The sequence below is a fragment of the Motacilla alba genome, chromosome Z (assembly GCF_015832195.1).
Source record: "Motacilla alba alba isolate MOTALB_02 chromosome Z, Motacilla_alba_V1.0_pri, whole genome shotgun sequence".
NCBI classification, from domain to species: Eukaryota; Metazoa; Chordata; class Aves; order Passeriformes; family Motacillidae; genus Motacilla; species Motacilla alba.
Genome location: NC_052046.1, coordinates 33,124,202 through 33,142,369, shown reverse-complemented (window position 1 = coordinate 33,142,369; position 18,168 = coordinate 33,124,202). Strand labels below are relative to the sequence as shown.

The 18,168-nt window shown below is 40.1% G+C and overlaps 1 protein-coding gene across 2 annotated transcripts in view; it reads right to left on the bottom strand.

Moving 5' to 3' along the window:
• Positions 1–16,763, bottom strand: part of SNX24 (sorting nexin 24) — an 87,696-nt gene extending 70,933 nt beyond the window's left edge. For both annotated transcript variants that reach the window (XR_005255156.1, XM_038123414.1), the window contains exon 1: positions 16,612–16,763. Coding sequence is in view for 1 of the 2 variants with exons in the window: in XM_038123414.1 (XP_037979342.1) it covers positions 16,612–16,671 (60 nt within the window). In the remaining variant the exon portion in view is untranslated. The remainder of the gene's footprint in view (positions 1–16,611) is intronic.
• Between the last annotated feature and the right edge of the window lie 1,405 nt (positions 16,764–18,168).

Here is an 18,168-nt window from a genome sequence, read left to right as displayed (position 1 = left end):
CGTGATCTAGTGAAAGGTGTCTGTGCCCATGCTAAAGAGTTCGATTAGACTGATTTTTAAATCCAATCTTTCCAATCCAAACCACTTCATGATTCTATGCAAGAACACATTTTACATTTCCAAGCTGTGTATACCAGAAAAGGGCCCTGAGTCTATTGGGAACCTCAATTCCCTTTCTGTGGTAGTAAAAAGTAGTGCAATGCCACAGCTATTACTAAGTCAGCTTCAGTACCAAACATGTCAATAGGAGAGAAGGCTATCTGATCGAACTACAGCTTTTTACCTGTTTTAGTTTCAAACCCCTGACCACTGTACAGCAGTGCAAAGCTACGGTTTGACTGCATGAGTACAAAACCAAATTTGCCTGACTTGGAGATTTCCCTCTTCAGCTGCTTTTCCGAGTACGCTCTCATGGCACCTTGTCTCATCTGCTCTCCTAGCAGCTAAACAGTTCATGCATGCACAGAGCTCTTAGGTTAAAAACACCCAGAAGGAAGTTAGTCAAAATTAGTTCTCAATGCTCTTCTGCAAGTCTGCTCAAAATTTGTAAACAGAATCATGTTTTACTATCTACAAACAAGAAATTAAAAACATTTTTAATGTAGGAGGTAAAAATGGGTTTATAACTGGGGACTGAGTAAATGTCAACTCGTGTTGCCTACTTATTGTGCTGCTAGCACAACCCCACCCTGTTACCTTGAGAAGTATAGAAATAGCCTGAGCTATGAAGAGTAAAAAAAAAAATCACTGTAATCATATTCCTTGTCAGTGACCATGATTCTTGCATACTAGGGATATTTAAATCACTTAGCATCAGACCCCCAACTGATGAGAAAGACAGCAGTGAAATATGAGAGGTTTCTATTTAGCGTTCAGGACAGTGGCACATCACCATACTGCTGTGCATCCAATATTTTTCACCAAGCCTTCTGTTTTAAAGTACTATTCTTGCTGAAACTGCAGAAGATTTTTTGATGATTTCCATGGTGCGAAGGGTAAAAAGCTACATCTACACATGAGCAATAAATGGATTACATACATCAAGAATTAAGGGAAGCTGAGCTATCTGTGTATGCCCTTGGCTAAGAGTAGCAAGAGAGAACTGGAATAGCAAGTGGCAGAGCGCTATTCTTTGCTCTGACTTTGACTTCTGGCAAGGCACATGATCACATCATGGAATGGATCATAGCAGTGCTTAAAAGAAAGCACATGAGAATAAGTAAACAAGAACTTACTACTGAGAGGCACCACATGATGCCTCCTGCACCAGGGCAGAGACAAGGTCTGCATTACCACTGAACATGCAAGAAAATCAGGAAATGGAGATATTGCTGATGTTTGAGCACACACTGACAAAGCAGCAACTCTTCCCACAAAATTAAAAATAGTACGTAATTCATTAATCAAATGAAAGACTAGGTAATACCTACAGCAAGTTCTGTAGATACGGTATATAATTTGGCAAAAAATTGTTGCCCTACAAAGCCCTCTGAAATAATCTATTAAAAATACAATTTTTTTCATCAGCTCCTGAAAACACTTGGGAGTAAATGGCAAAAAATTGCTTGCACTTTTATTATTTCTGTCATTTAGTAAACATGAAGAGCCTTCTAACTTGTACAGTCTATCTTCATGCCCTTCAGATGAGACAGGATTGAGGAGAAACATACCTGTGAGCAGGACTGGGATTAGAAACTCAGACCTCTGACGGGACTCCTAACCCTCGGGTCCCCACACTGCTTTCTGCTTCACACCTAAGCCACCAATCTAGTCACCTCTTATAACACCACACATCCAGCAATTTAAACACTTAGAAAGCTTTCATTTTGTGATAAATACTATAAACAGGAAGAGGCATACTGACTGAAGTAAGAGTAGCATTGAATTTTTGCATTTTCTTGACTAGCTTATAAATGGAGATGTCAGCCCTGATATTCTGCACCTCCCTTCATTGCTATGTATATTTACAGTTATAGAACCAGATACATAAAGCATGAAAGCAGGATAAATGCCAAACACAAATACTTTATTGAATAATATTAGCTAAAAATGGGGAAAAAATCTAGAATTTTTATCTCCTAGGAAGACCTTGAAAAAGGCTTACCTAGGCAAATTAACAAAATACATTTTTTTCTCTTGCATGAAGAATCAGAGCTGGAAAAGTTCATGACTGTTTCAGCAACTGTTCCATTATGAGATGCTTCCACATTCCTCAGGAAAAGACAGAACTACTCTGTGTGCACTCTTTAATATGAGTTTTAGAAAGCCAAAGAATTTGTAAGAGACAAAAGATTTGGGCATAGATACAAAAAAAAATTTTGAAATAATGCAAAGGATGACAGCCAAGTGTCAATGGGGGGCTCACAAAAAGGAACTTGAGGTCTAACCTGGCTCTTTATTTCTTGGAGTTACCTGGCTCTTCTTGCTGTCTCCAGGCTGTACTTCTTACCAACTGTACTTCTTACTCTTAAAAGAAACTTCTAAGCCTCGTACAGACAAAACTTCCAGACTTTGCTCCTGAAGAATGTTCTGGCGCTGTAGTATCTGTGGGATTCAGAACCATTTCATAATTGGCTCTGTACTTCTGGTGGATAGGACTGCACAGCAGAAGACCTCAACACTGTCAATACACAGACCAACTGCCTCCGTTATTCAACAGCTTTTCATTGTTAGGGATTGTGATGCGGTTCCTACCCACTGTTTTGTTTTCAATCTAAAGAGCTCCAGATCTAAAGAGCTCCTTCACACTGATCAGAGATCCAGAAAGCAATGTAACTTCTTTTAAGTGCTCCTACATTGCCTTCTTTTGTCCACAATTTTTCTCATATATTCATGTTTCTCAGCATGCAGTACATAAAACAGGACACAGGTACTCCACAGGTACTCCAGGTACTCCACACTTAGTATACACTTCACATCACTGACCTTTTTGTTACATTCATCTTTTGAAACCCTAGCAGGCATTTCCCTTGTGACATGGCCACCTTGTGATGCATGATAACCCCCAGATCCTTTCAGGAATATCTATTGCCTAATCTTTTGGATGTTACTCCATGTAACTGATTATTTTTTGATAAATATAACACTTGACACCAGTTTCTACTGATTTAGCAGCCCGTTTTCCTTTCTTAAATAAACTTTCCAACTTATGAAAATTATTTTAAACTCTGCTCTTGCTCTGGGCATGATCACAGTCACTTCCACTTTGGTGTCAATGGCAAATTTAAATAAGGACATTCTCATTCTATCCTCCACATCACTAAAACATCAAGTCATACTGGAATTTGAACAGACCCTTCAGCAATGCAACCCAATAAATCCTTCCAATGCTGACATATGCGTGTGCTTCTCCATATCTGCACCCACAAACATGTGTATGCGCATGCCCATCCACATTCAGAATATAAGCATATTACACTGACCACAATACTTTGCTGGTTTTGATGTTGGTGTAGAGGCAACTGATTTAGGTTGCCTTCTGTACAAATAAAGCCTGTGAACACAGCATGCTCACTGGACTTAACTAACTCGCACACTCTGCAACCATCCCTAGGAAATCAGGCAGAGAAGTTTTACTGAGGCACAGTAGCATACACAAAGCCTAGTGCACTGCAAAAATCTATGTTGTTTTAAGAAGTCATCCTACAAAACACTCTACCAAGAAATAAAAGCAAAACATGCTTTCAATAGTTAATATCAAGCTTAAAAAGAAACTTTTTTTTCTGATGTGCAATATTGAATGGCAAGTTCTGGTCATAACACAGAATTACTCTGAGGACTTGTATAAAACAACCCTATTTTTCTGAACATATCTAGAAGAAAAAAGGAAAAAAAAATTGCAGGGTCATTTCAAAATTTTGCTTAGCAACACAAAGCTGCTAAGCAAATGTGGAAGTTACTGCAGAAAAGAAAGTGGCAGACCTGCACAGACTTGCTAGCGGGGTGCTCAGAGTTACACTGCTGCCAAAAATTCTCCAGGTAAACATAAAAAGAAATAGTTTGTGCTGAAGCATTTTTACAAATTCCTCAGAGATACCTTAAATATTAATAAGAACATATTTTAAAACAGTCTTTTAATTATTAAGGCATGTGCACGTACTATATTAATGTACAACTGAAAAAAATCTGTTCTTCCCACAAGAGTCACTTCAAGGTGTGGGGATTTTTTTTTTTTTGGGGGGGGGGTGTCAGGTTTTTGGGGTTTTTTTTGTTTTTTAGGGGTTTTTTTGTTTGGTTTGGTTTTTTGGGGTTTTTTTTGTTGGGTTTCTGTTTTGTTGGGGTTTTTTTGTTGTTGTTGTTATTGTAGTCTCTCCACAGAAATACTTATTAACCCAAACTAACATGTTTAAACTAACAAAATCCAGTGATCTGACAGTTTTTAAGAACCGATTACTGACATGGTTTTGAATGTTTCTTAGATGAAATCACTAACTAACACCTTCACATTAATCGATTGGTGTCAGCAGAATTCTGGAGAGCTATGCTGCAGGCTCTAACACCAAAGTAGTAATCAATTAAGGAAGTCAGCTGAAAAAAATGATGCAAAGATCAGAGTTGTCAATGGCAAAATAATCTCATCTCAGTGGTGTCAAATGAAGACTAAAAAAATGCCACATACTTTCTTCACAGTGTAAGAAAACAACTTCAAACAAAGATTTAGTAATCAAATCATTGTCAAATAAATACATAAATTAAAATCTATGTAGAAATTCTTCAGGAATTTACATTTTGGGCCATATAATTTTCTAAAAGATACATGTTAGTATAAATTGCACAAGCCTTTTAAAAAATTTTTATGGTATTATATAACATACTCGCTAAAAAACAAGGGATTTTTATTTAGAGAGTATTAATACTTCAAACAAATAATAAAAAGGTAAACACCAAGACAAATATATATCCAGTTTACTTCTTCAAAACTAATTAACATATTTACAAATTTTACACACTTTTTGAAGAGGGACAAAAAGGCCACTGTTTTTCCGCTGTATCCTTTCATCCATAAATAACTCTGAAGCACAAATAACCCTATTTGCTGAGCTGCTAAGTTCTTGACCTGCTGAGTTAGCAAGGATGTCCACAGCAGGGTGTTGAGAAGGGCAGTGTTAAATACTGTTCAAAATAGGGTTCTCATTTCTCCATATTCTTTGTTTGGCTATCATCATCATGAGGGCCTCCACCAAACTACATGCCATAGAAAGCTACCTGACACAATCTGTAGTGCATTCTTTACTTTCCACAAGCAAACCATCAGAATCTATTAAAATTACTTTACGCCGATAGCACTAGAGACATGACAAATCACAGGCCAAGAGTCAGATACCAAAGAATGTGTCTCAGGGCGTTGGGGCCAGGCCCATTTGCAAGCAAATGATATTGTGCGAAGCTGGCATGCTCAGTGCATGACAAACTGATGCAATTTCAGTACTGTCGGAGAAGCTGGGTGAGATTTCTCTGATGCTGGCTATGGTTAGTGTACAGAATTGTGCAGAGTTCCCAGATTTGAATCACTTGGGGGCTGAAAGGGCTTCACTTGACAAGCCACAAATAATTACACTACACTCTTTCTATTGTACTCTATTACTTTGCCTCTTATCTCTATGCTTTGAGCACTCATGAACAAGCAAGGTCGCTTCTATTTTGACCATGATGCAACAAAACATTGTTCTTTTGTGATATGATAAATAAAACACATCCCTGCAGACTAAACATTTTTATCAGGTCCATTTTCCACTTTTATAAGCAACAACAACTTTGGGAGCTTGTTAGAAGAGTGGAGGTTGGAAATAACCATGCAGGAAAGTTCATGAGCTTTTCACTTAGGAGTGTGATACAGCTATCTCGTTATTGTAAAAACTCATTTGAGCAATAGGGCATTAAGTTCTTAGCCTGTAACAGATAACAGTTGTATCTGTGATTACTTTAAGCAGGTTTTTACCCCCTTTCAAATCAGCAATTTTTGACAATTTACAGTAGGAAAAAAAAGCTTTGAATGCGCAGCATGTTACTATTTCTTTCCTACACACCAAACACACTTCAAAACTAACCTTTTCTTTATCACTTCACAAAACCTATTATTTAAATACTTAGTCAATTATGAAAGCTTTGTGTTAGTGGTATTATCCTGGCAACTGCATTCAAGGAAAGTAATGCTAACATTCACAATTTATAAAAAAACCAAAAGAAAACAAAAAAAGCAAGGAAAAGAAAAAAGCAAACAGCAGTGGCTTTCATGATTTAGGTAACTAACTTCAAGTCATATTTTCTTAGCATACTGAACAATTTATTTCAGGAGAAATTTCCTTCTTTCTCCCACTGGTTAGACACAAAAAAATCACTCTTTTAATTTAGAGTTCTATACTATGAACCAGATGGTACCAGGTTTTTCACCCTTAAAACTGTCTTTAGAGGTTTTATAAAGCTGCAATTACATACAAGCCAGGAAAGGAAAAATTCAAATATGAAGACTAAATGTATGTAGAGAAAAAAATATTCTATCAAGAAACCTCAAACTGTTTATGATCCCCATTATCATATTCTCCTTATTTTCCAGATAAATATGTAGTAGCAAGCAGGTAGCAAAAGATAAAATGTTAAACGACTTCTTAGATGCAAGTGCTGAACTTCTTACAAAGTATATTTTCCTACTTTGCCTCTAATTCAGGCCAACATGAGGACTGGGTTATTTGAGAGAAGAAAATTACTACCCCAAAATAACACTCTCATCAAGCTCTTACTGAATTGCTTCAAAAAATATTGTCTCCCTCTTCCCAAATGGTAAAAGGAATCCATGGCAAAACTTGGATGTCTGATATTGAAACATTTCTGACAAGGGAAGGTACAACCAAAATTAGGAATGGATTTTGATAGAGAGGACAAATATGAAAAGGAAATTAATAAATAAAAAACCCCAACAAAACTCACCAAAAAACACCCCCAAAACCAAACAACAAACAGTAAACCAAGCAAAACAACAAAAAATCCACCCCAAACTCATTCATACTTCAGAATCTACTTGAGCTTTCTAGTCACTGTGTCAAAGGCAATGGTGCAAAAATGGTATTCCTACCAATCACACAATCACATCCACATTCTGAACACTCATCAAAAGGAAAGGGCTTTGGCATTTTCTATTCAACACCAAAAACATATATTGTCACTGACTTTTTATGCTCCCTCACTAGAACATAAACCTAGAAGGGAAGTCTTTGACTTTTAGTGGGAAAATGAATGTCTAATTAGAAAACAGGTTTCAAATGTTCTCAATCTTGTTTTTAAGAAGGAAGTATTTCAAAATTTTATAAGAAGTATGTCAACACAGGAGATAATTCTTCTTAGAATTTGGAACAAATCAGAAAAATAACAGGCTAATATGTTTTCGGATTCTATAATGGCGTAACTTTCAAATCCAATGTTGATGTGCATTTTTTTCTTTAATATCCATTTCTTCGCATATTTAAAACTAAGTTAATATTTTTATTACATTCCCTGACATTACCATAAATTTACTAGTCCATTAATTTACTAATAAACTGAAAACATATTCCTTTTCTGCTTTCTCCACATCTTAAAAGAAAGTCAGACTGTAATTACCATCACAACTAACTGCAAGGAAGACACATGATCAGGGAGTCCTATTCCTGGTAAGAGCTTGATTTCTAAATAAAGAGTAGAGAAGGGAATCTATTCACAAAGGAAGAGTTCTGTGAAAAAACAGAAGTAAAGGCAGTCAGCTGTATTTCTCAACGCGTAAGGGTCCTTTTTCATAAAAGCAGTATATTGTAATCAATGTAGACTTGCTGCTGAACAAATGATTATTTCATTACCTAATCAAGATTTTGTTTATCCTTTTGTAAAAAATTATAAGGAAATCTTTGGATTTCATTATTTTCCAACCTGAAGATACTGCAGCACTTGAATACCTTCTGCTCTGGTATAAAAAAGGGGTCCATTTTTTAAAAATGAATCAATTACAGGAGAGACAAGATATATAAAAAATAAAATCATGAAGATTGGTAATTCTTATCTTACTGTTTTCAAGGTAACCGAGTGGGACAGAAGATTTTCACAGAAGTTTTACACTGTTTCACTCTGTTAAAGAATTAAGTACTCAAATAGTAAGAATATCTTTTTGGATATGTAATGCTTTTCACAGTATCTCATCAGGAAACAACTATTATCAAGTGTAGGCAACCCCCTTCAAGACTGACTTTTGAAACTCAGAGTAGCATGTGCATTAATCCACAACTGTCTCACAGAGGCCTGAACTTAGCTGGGACCCACAAACACTGTGACATCTAAATAAATAATACACTAGATGGAGGTTGCAGTGGAGGTTTGGCTGTCACTTCTCATAAATTACTTACCATAGTCAGTACCCCACATTGAGGGCAAATTCAATATCCAAAGTAATTTTCTCAGATTTCCTATGTATACACTCCAAGAACCAAAGGGTTTTTTTGAACGAGAGGTGGAGCTCTCACTGCACCCTCAGAGGAGGAATGAGAAGAAACACACTTTGTTTTGAACCTGGCAAGGTCATGGCGCTCCTCACTCATGGTATACTCCATCTGTCTCATCTTATTTCAATGCCTGAAAGTATCCAAGCCTGACTGCTGTGCCCCAAATACTTTATTAAAAAAGACAAAACAAAACAAAACCCTACTACATTTATTGGTTTATGAGATGCAAAATTTATAACACAATATATAGGTTGAAATAATAATTTTAAAAAGACTGTTTACAGGAAGAAAGTATTCATGCTCTAGCTGTAAGACTTATCATGAGACCTCAGAAGTTTATTAACAGACAACATACACTTCTCCTTTCATTTTCAATTAAGAATACAATGCTACTTTCAAAGGGAATGATAACACATCTGCTTTGTTTTTAAAATCCTCTCACAGAACATTCTCCAAAATGCTATTTTAGTCTTCCCCAAACCACAGAAATTTCAGGCTTATAGAAAACTGAAAATGAAAAATTGATATGAGTCCTCATATAATTCCTGTAAACACAAAAATATAATGGCTACTGATAGTAAGAGTACTCAGAATACAGTGGCTTGAAAGCTCCATTAGCACACTTCATGGTGCATACCTAAACCAAGTATTTCCACTGTACTCAAATGCAGCACTGAAGCTATCTCACCAAGCACTCTGCACAGAAGCACCTCTTAGGTATCACATTCCAAGTGAAATTCAAAAATAACTTAATAAATCCCTTATCAATGGTGACTAACTATCAATTAAACCTGGAATGAATTACATCAGGTGCTAAACAATTCAAAGACCAATTAAAATTGCATTGCAGTAAGAAAAAGAGAGAAATCTATTCCATCTTCCCTTATGCTGCATTTTAAAGTCTGGTGTGTTTTCACTCCTGGCTAATGAAGAATGTACTATGTACTTGTTTGACACTATCTTTGTGGACAAGATTTTACAATTATCATGACTTGATGCTATCTGCAAACATCACCAGGAGCAGTTAAGCATGAATTCTCTCATGAAATAATTCCACTAATAGTATTACATTACTATTAAAATGTTGTCACCAATACCTCCCAAAGATACAGTGGAATTCAAATATATCTTTATTGTGATGCATGTCTGAATGCCCTGCTACCTCCAATCTTTCTGAAAACGTAAATTCCTCATTAAAACTGCAAACCAGTAGAAACTGGGAGATGAATGGATAATGCATGCTTTGCAGTTATAGTGTACTGATAGAATGTGTCAACCTTCGCTCTTTCAGATGGAAAATTGATAGAGGTAATCATGCTGCTGCTTCTCGACTCAGCTGTAAAGCCTCCCATCACAAATAAAGCAAAAGGTACCTCGTGCTCAGAGAAATCTTACATGGCCCTTTCCAATAAGATTCCATGACTGTGAATCAGGGGCCTTCAGGCAATTGTCCAGCAATTGGAGATCACTGGAGCTACATGTTTCTGTCTGATCTACCCACAGCTCTAACTGATCACTGTATACAAATTCAGCCAGTTTTCACCTTTGCTTTAACTTTTCCTATTTTCTTATTTAGCTGCCATCATGTGCACTGCAAAATTCTTTGCGTCTTACTTCACACTCCTCAAGCTCCCACTGCAAACCAAGTGGTCAGTTTCATACCACTGACAAAGTCTGTCAAACTGGAAAATTGACTGGAGGAAAGAAATTTAATCATCACTGCAGACAAATGCAGAAGTTATTCACTAAAAAAAAAAAAAGGGAAAAAACGTATTTTTAGAAACAGCAATGTGTCTTAAATTACCTAGTCTATTTTCTCCCCTAATGTGTTCCATCTTCATTGGAACATCAAATCCACCAAAACCAATGATCAAAATAGCATTTTTCTGACATTACAGAATCACTGAATCTGTCAAATTGTCTTTTATCATCTTCACCACCCCTGTAGGAGAGAAATGCAACAGACCTACTCCAACTCCCCTGTAAAGAAACCAGGACATTTGAAAACCCTCTATGAAGACACCGAGACTGTAAAAGACTAATTAGATCTAGTAGACTGAATACTTCCATTTAACTTCCTTGAACTTGGTGTGACTGCTGTGTCACTGATTTCAACTTGTGACACAAGGTTAATACATGGTGAGCTTACAAAAGCCCAACTGGTATGCAAGTAGTCTTCATGCTGGTAGATTTCATACTCAAGGCACTCAAAATCTGTTCAGATAAACTACCAAGTTTACACTGTCTAGATAAGTGAAAGTGAAAGGGCTAGAACACTAATACTAATACTTAGAAATCTTTTTCCATAAACTCATAATTACTCCCTCCATATTTTATAATTTAAAAATTAATAAATATTGCCCCTTTATAATTTGCTATAGTGGCTTATTCTAGGTCTTCATAGAAGAACAACTAAAAACTTCCCTTTTTGACTCTATGTACATTAATTTTAACAGCAAAGAATGCTGAAATACATAAACTATACCAAATTTTAGATCCTTGTCATTTTATACTTCCATAAAGAGAAGTACAGCCTTGTAATTAAACTGCTGCTTCTATGGAGGTAAAGCCAATGAGCTTTCAAAAAAACCACATTAGTTTATGATCTTACATGTCAGATGTTGATTCTACATTTGCAACTCCAGGAGCAATTTAGAGAGTAGTATTGGAAGTGTTAATTAAAAATGCAGTAAGCAGTTGTGTCAGTCAAGTATGCCCTCTGCTCTACAACACATTTAAATGTATGTCACCTTGACCTGCAATATACCACTGTAAAATTTTTTTGGTCAATATAAATCAAATGTACACTAATTTATTCAGTAAGTTTCCTGGGATCTGAATCAACATTAGAAATCTAACTAGTATTTATTATTCTGTTATTGACAAAGGGAGCATATTTAAATGACAACAAGAACACGTGGGTGTCATTTTGAAGTTGAATTGTTCTCTAGAGACATCCTTAGTAAGCGCCTACATTTAAAGGTCATTCACTGCCAAATTATGAACAACTGTTGCATTTATTAGCACAGGCTCAATAGTTTAGAAGCTAGTGTCATCAATTTAAACTGACAATGAAATTTAATTGTCCACCAAGAAAACTGACATTTCCCATATTCTGTGTTTCATCATTTTATGTAGACTCCAAAGAGCACTGGAACAAGTGCAAGTTTAGTCTGGGGTTTTTGTTTGGGTTTTTTTGTGTACGGAATGAGGGAAAAAGACTTTCAAGATTTTATATCAGAGGAACAGTGCTTTAGAAAAGCTGAGCTCCTGAAACAAACACTTTTGAAAGAAGTGTGTTTCCCATTTACTTTATTGACAGAACCCAATCTCAAGCATTGTATAATAACATTTTTCCCTAATTTTTCTTTCTAATCTTTTATATACCTAGTATTTTACTTCTCTGGTCAAGACCTCCCTTTCTGTTTCATAATTGCACTGTAGTTTTCCCTCTGAAGCTAGACAGAAATTTCCACTTTCTATGGCAAGTCATTTCCTCCCTCTCCACAGAACTGATGGATCTCTGGCCATTCCACTTTCCAAGTGCTACCTAGCCACACCACAGAAAAAAAGAAAACAATCTAAGGCTTAAGCTGAAAACAAACCAATAAGTTGGTAATGAATTCCCATAAAGAAAAAGGACAAGTATCCCTTTTGTGTCCTTTCTTTCCAGGAAGTAAGAATATACAGTAGCAGCCTGCATCCAGGGGAACTGGATTCTGTTCTGCTAAAGATAAGGAACTAGAAACACAGGGATGTCAGGGAAGCGTGCTACAGTTGCAATGCAGAGTCACCATAGAGAGGAACAACTCTCCCTTCAGTCTCTCATTTCATGCAGGAGGTCATCATTGTCACAGTTTCTAGCCAAGACACTAGGACAACCATCACCACTCTTCTCAGAAAACCACCCTTGACTGCTGCATGTCTACAATGGCCCCAGCAGTCACAGTGCAAAGGGCACCCTCTGTAACCCACTGGCATGTGACTAGGCTGGTGGGCAGTCTGCAAGTCAGCAATCTTCTATCTGCTTCCATCATCCTTTTCTGCTATTCTCAGTTGCATAAGCTCCGATAGTTAGTTCCTTGTTCCAGCTACTCCAGTCCAAAAAACACTTTAATTTTGAGCAAGTTAGCACTTGTGGGATAGACAACAGTAAAATTATCAACTGTGTAAAGTGGTACTTCTGTGATCACATAATCGTTTAATAGTTTGGGTAGGAAGGGACTTTTAAAGGTCATCTAATTCTCTCCTTCTGCAATGAGCAGGGACATCTTCATCTAGATCAGGTTGCTGAGAGTCCCATCCAGACTGGCCTTAAATGTTTCCAGGGATGGGCCATTTGAAACCTTTCTGGGCAACCTGTGCAGGGTTTCGCTATGCTCACTGTAAAAACTGTGCTCCTTACGTCTAATCTGAATCTGCCCTCTTTTAGTTTAAAAGCACTCTCCTTGTTCCACTGAAAAAGACCTACTACAAAAGCCTGTCCTCATCTTTCTTAAAAGCCATGTTTACTGCAAAAATGGAGCACCAGAGTCCTCTCTTCTCCAGGTTGGACACATGAACTCTCTTAGCCTCTGAAAGAGGAAAGCAGAGGTGCTTCATGCCTCTGATCCATTTTTTGTGGCTCTTTTCCGGACTGATTCCAGCAGTCCTCTTTCTTATGCTAGGGACCCCAGAGCTGGATGTGGCAAGATCCTTTCCAGGTAGGGTCTCACCAAGGCAGAGCAGAGGGCCAGAATCCCCGCCCTTACCCTGCTGGCCACGCTGCTCTGGTTGCAGCCCAGGACACATTTGGCTTTCTGGGCTGTGAGTGCCCATGGCTGGGGCATGTCCAGCCTCTCACCCACCAGCACCCCCAAGTCCTTCTCACAGGGCTGTTTTCGATCCCTTCATTCCCAGCCTGGACTGATAACAGAGGTTGTCCAAACCCAGGTGCAGCACCTTGCACTTGGCCTTTCTGAATCTTATTAAGGTCCCACAGACACACTTCTGGAGCTTATGCAGGTCCCTCTGGATGGCATCCTGTCTTCAGCAGAGCCACCGCACCACTCAGCTTGGAGTCATCTGCAAATTTGCTGAGAGTGCACTTGATCCCTTGTCTATGTCATTGATGAAGATATTAAATACTACTAGACCCAGTACAGACCCCTGGTGGCACCACTTGCCACTGACATCCATTGGGACTCTGAGCCATTGACCACTACCCTCTGGATGTGACCCTCCAACAAATTCTTGTCCATCTAACAGTTGATCTGCAGAATCCATATCTCTCCAATTTAGAGAGAAGGATGTTACAGGGGACCATGTCAAAGGCCTTACTGAAGTCCAGAGAAATGACACCTGCAGCCCTTCCCTTAAGCACTGATGCAGCCACTCCATCACAGAAGGCCACCAGGCTGGTCGGGCGGGACTCACCCTTGGGGCAGCCGTACTGGCTCCCTGTGCTCCATGTGCCTTAGCAGAGCTTCTAGGAGGATCTGTCCTGTGATCTTCCCAGGCATGGAGGTGACACTGACAGGTTGGTAGTTTGAAAGGTCCTTCTTTCTATGCTCTTTAAAGATGGGAACTCCTTTTTCCAGTCACTTGGGATTTCACATGACTTTTTAAATATGAAGGAGAGTGGCTTGGCAACTACATCAGCCAACTCCCTCAGGATTCTGGCATGCATCTCATCAGCATCCATAGTCTTAGGTGTGTTCAGGTTCTTCATGACCCTTATCATCTCTTACAACTTACTTTCCCATTCCCTGCCTTGCAATCCATCCACTCAAGAACTGTGGGAAAAAGAGACCCACAAATGAAGAGTGAAGCAAAAAAAGGTAAGTAGCTGAGCCTTTCTTGACTTTTGTTACTAGTTTGCCAGTACTGTTCGTTGGGAGCACACTTTCTTTGACCTTTAAATCAAACTTAAATTAAATGCTAATATTGTAAAGCTGCTGATGAAAACTAACATAAAGTGGATTGCCTGTATAATTTCATAGCTAGTACAGAGCAATGGTAAGTTTTCACTAACCTCAGTTTTGCTGTAAGGAAGACATATAGTGTACCCCTTTGAACTTCTGTACTTGGAACAATACTTATGCAAATTATTTACATAATCACAAATTGGCAATTAGACTGGCATAAGTTTTTCTCATGAATAGTCCATAAGCCCTTTAAAACACAAAGGAAAGACAAAATGTTATTATCAGGGCAGTTTTCCATATCCTCTTCTACAAGCATTCCCGACTCAGATAAACTTTAGCTACAATTCCTTGTACAGTTTCATGGTCATCATAAAGTATGATCATGTCTTGTATGGGATGTAGAATATGACAGCTCACCTGACTAAAATGGCAAAATAATTATGCAGGAAAAACTACCAAAATCTACTGACTACAGCAACTTCCAGATCCATGAGACTGACTCACCACCAGTAAATGGCTTGAGAGGAAAAATGCTGTAACAATCAACAGTGTTGTCATAGAACATGCTTACTCTAAGGATCATTTTCTTGGAAGACTCCTATAACCATACAGATTCATTTCTGATTTCTTTGAAGCTTACACAGCTTAACATTTATGAAATTTAAAAAACCCATATCCTCTAGACAGCAGGAGTCATAGACAGTATTACATTTAAAGAAATAGAAACTCAGTAAATGCAAATACTAAAAATAAACATTACTATGAAAAATCCTATTTGTGTAATATGCACATCTTAGAATTCACTCTGTCATTTCAACTAACCTGCTCAACTAGGATGTGATGGAATCAGTCAGTGCTATTGTAATTACACTTAATCACATTCAGTCAAAATGTTTGAAAGCCAAGTCCCCAAAATCACACAGGTGTCTTGCAGAGAGTCACTTACATTTAAGTTCATTAAGTTCATTTTAAGAGGAAAAAATATTAATGCTGCTACACTCCCACATTAACACAACTAAAGTGGTTTACCTTTTGCAGGGCCTGCAAACACTTGCTAGCAGTGAGGACCAAATAATATACAGCATTAAGCATAAGGAAGGTGAACTTGCTTCATGGAACTACGCCTACATGGATTAACCTTCTAAGAGGTTCTACAGGATTTAATTTTTTTTCTAAGCTACTAAATGAATTTATTTAATAGAAGAAGCAAGATTTGAATATCCACTTTCAGATAAATACCTTGGGGTTTGGTCCACCTGTGTTCACCAGCACCATGTTAATGTGCTACTGTCCAATAGTTTTGTGAGGTGAGAAAACTACAGAGAACAAAAAGGACCTCTAAAAACTGTGCAAACTAATCTGCCTGTTAAAGGAGAGCCAGCTACACAGCTGGCTACCCAGGATAGTGTCCAGGAAAGTTTTGAGAACCTGCAAGCATGAAGACTTCACAGTCCTCTGGGCAACCTATGTCAGTGCTCAACCACCCTCATGATAACAAACCACTCTTGTCTAATGTTTAAGGAGCGTTCCCTGTGTTCTGATGTTTGCCCACTGCCACCTCTCCTGTCACTGGGCACCAACACGAAGAGTCTGGCCCCCTCACTCTGGCCATTCAGATCATCTATACATATTGAAGAGACGGCCCTGCTCCTTTTCTTCTCGAGGATGAGCAGTCCTGGCTCTCTCAGCCTTTTCACATGCAAGAGATACTCCAACCCCTTCACCGTGTTTGGCCCCGCACGGGTCCGGGACCCCGCAGGGCCGAGCGGCGAGGGAGCAGCTGCCGCCCCTCCCCTGCAGGTCACGCTGCACCCGCCGCTGTCGCTCTGCCCCGCAGAACAGCGCTCGTGTGAGGCAGCAGCAGTCCGGCGGGCTGAGGCCATCCTTCCCGTGCCGAGAGGGGCAGAGCAGGGATGGGCTGCGCCGGGCAGGGCACGGCTCCGTCCAGGACGGCCTGGACAAGGAGGACATGGCTGAGGTGTACACAGCAGGGCTGGGATGGCTGTACAGGACACGGTTAGCAGGGCAATGCTGGAGAGAGCTGGGCAGAGCTGGAGAAGGCTGGCTGGGCAAGGACGGGCTGCGCTGGTCACAGCAAGGCCGGGCAAGGCAGGTCGGGGCTGGCCTGGGGCAGGGCGGCCCCGGCACGCTGGCGTCTGCCCAGCGCCGCAGCGCAGCCCCCGCTGGCTGCCGGCACATGGCCTCCCCGAGGCGCGGGCGTGCCCCGCCCCGGCGCACCTCACCGTGTATCCCCGTTCCAGCTCGCTCTCCTCGTATCGGAAGGACGGGATGAACACCTCCATGCCGGCTCCTCTCAGCGCGGCGGCACCGCCGCCGCCATCTGCGCGCCCCTCACGTGACCGTGCACCACGTGACAGGGGCGGGAGCGGGACTCGGCCCCGCCCCCCGCGGCCTCTCGTGCCGCCGGGATGAGGCGGGAGAAGAGAAGCTTCCTCTGGAAAAAACGTGTTTAAAACAAACGGTGCTCGACAGCGTCGGGCTTCTGGTTCTGCCAGAGCTGCAGCACACTGCGGAGCACACAAAAAACGGAGGGAAAAAAATTAACTTCCAGAGAGATGAATTTATCCAGTCCTGAATTCACACCGCAGCTCAAACCGGAATCATAGAATCATTAGGGTGGAAGGGACTTCTGGAGATCACCAAGACCAACCCCATGCCAAGGCAGGGTCACCTAGAGCAGGTGACACAGGAGCACAGCTATATGAATTTGGAGAGAGGGAGAGAAGAAGACTCTGGGCTCCCCTGAGCAGCTTGTTCCAGTGCTCTGCCACTCTCAGTGTAAAGTTCTTTGTCAGGTCGAGGTGGAATTTCTTGTGTTGTAGTTTATGGCTATTACTCCTCATACTACTGCTGGGCACTACTGAAAAGAATCTGGCACCATCCTCTTGGCACCCAACTTTGAGATATTTGTATGCATTGTTGAGATCCTCTGTCTTCTCCAGACTAGACAGGCTGAGCTCCCACAGTCTCTCCTCATAAGAGAGACACTCCAGATCCCTTATCATTTTTTGGCCTCCACCAGACCCTCTTTAGTAGTACCTTGTCTTTCTTGTACCAAGACTACAGTTGAACACAACACTCCAGATGAGGCATCACTGGAGCTCCTTCCACCTGTTGGCCACACTCTTCCCAAAGCACCCCAGGACACTGTGGGCTCTCCTGGCCACAAGGGCACTGCCAGCTCATGGTCAGTCATCCACGAAGACTCCCAGGTGCTTCTCCACAGAGCTGCTCTCCAGCAGGTCAGCCCCCAACCTGTGCTGGTACTTGGGGTTATTCCTCCCCAGGTGCATGACCCTACATTTGCTCTTACTGAACTTCATACCACTTCTTGCCACTCAATGCTGCAGTCTACCAAGCCCACTGAATGGCAGCACAGCCTTCTGCTATGACCAGGTCAGTCAATAAACAAATGCAGCACCTTTAGTAGTGCCTGTTGTGAACAGACATGAAATTAAGAGAGGAAAAAAATGCGGCACTCAGGTAAGTTCCCTGTGTTGTGTGTGTTCCCAAGAAGCCACCTCTTACCTTTGTTATTTACCAGAGAAAACCATACCATTTCAGAGAACTGTAGGTGATTCCTTGCCACTGGAGAAATTAAATAAGACTCAAAAATAGGCAGCTGTTTTAATGGCTTAAAGAGTAATGGAGGCAGAAACAGAAGGTGTAATACCAAGTGCATTTAGGAGGCCAGGCTGTTGGCACAGGCAACTGCTTTAACTTCACACAAATTTGCCAACTCCAAGCTTCAAACCATTTGGAAGCACTGCAAAATGTCA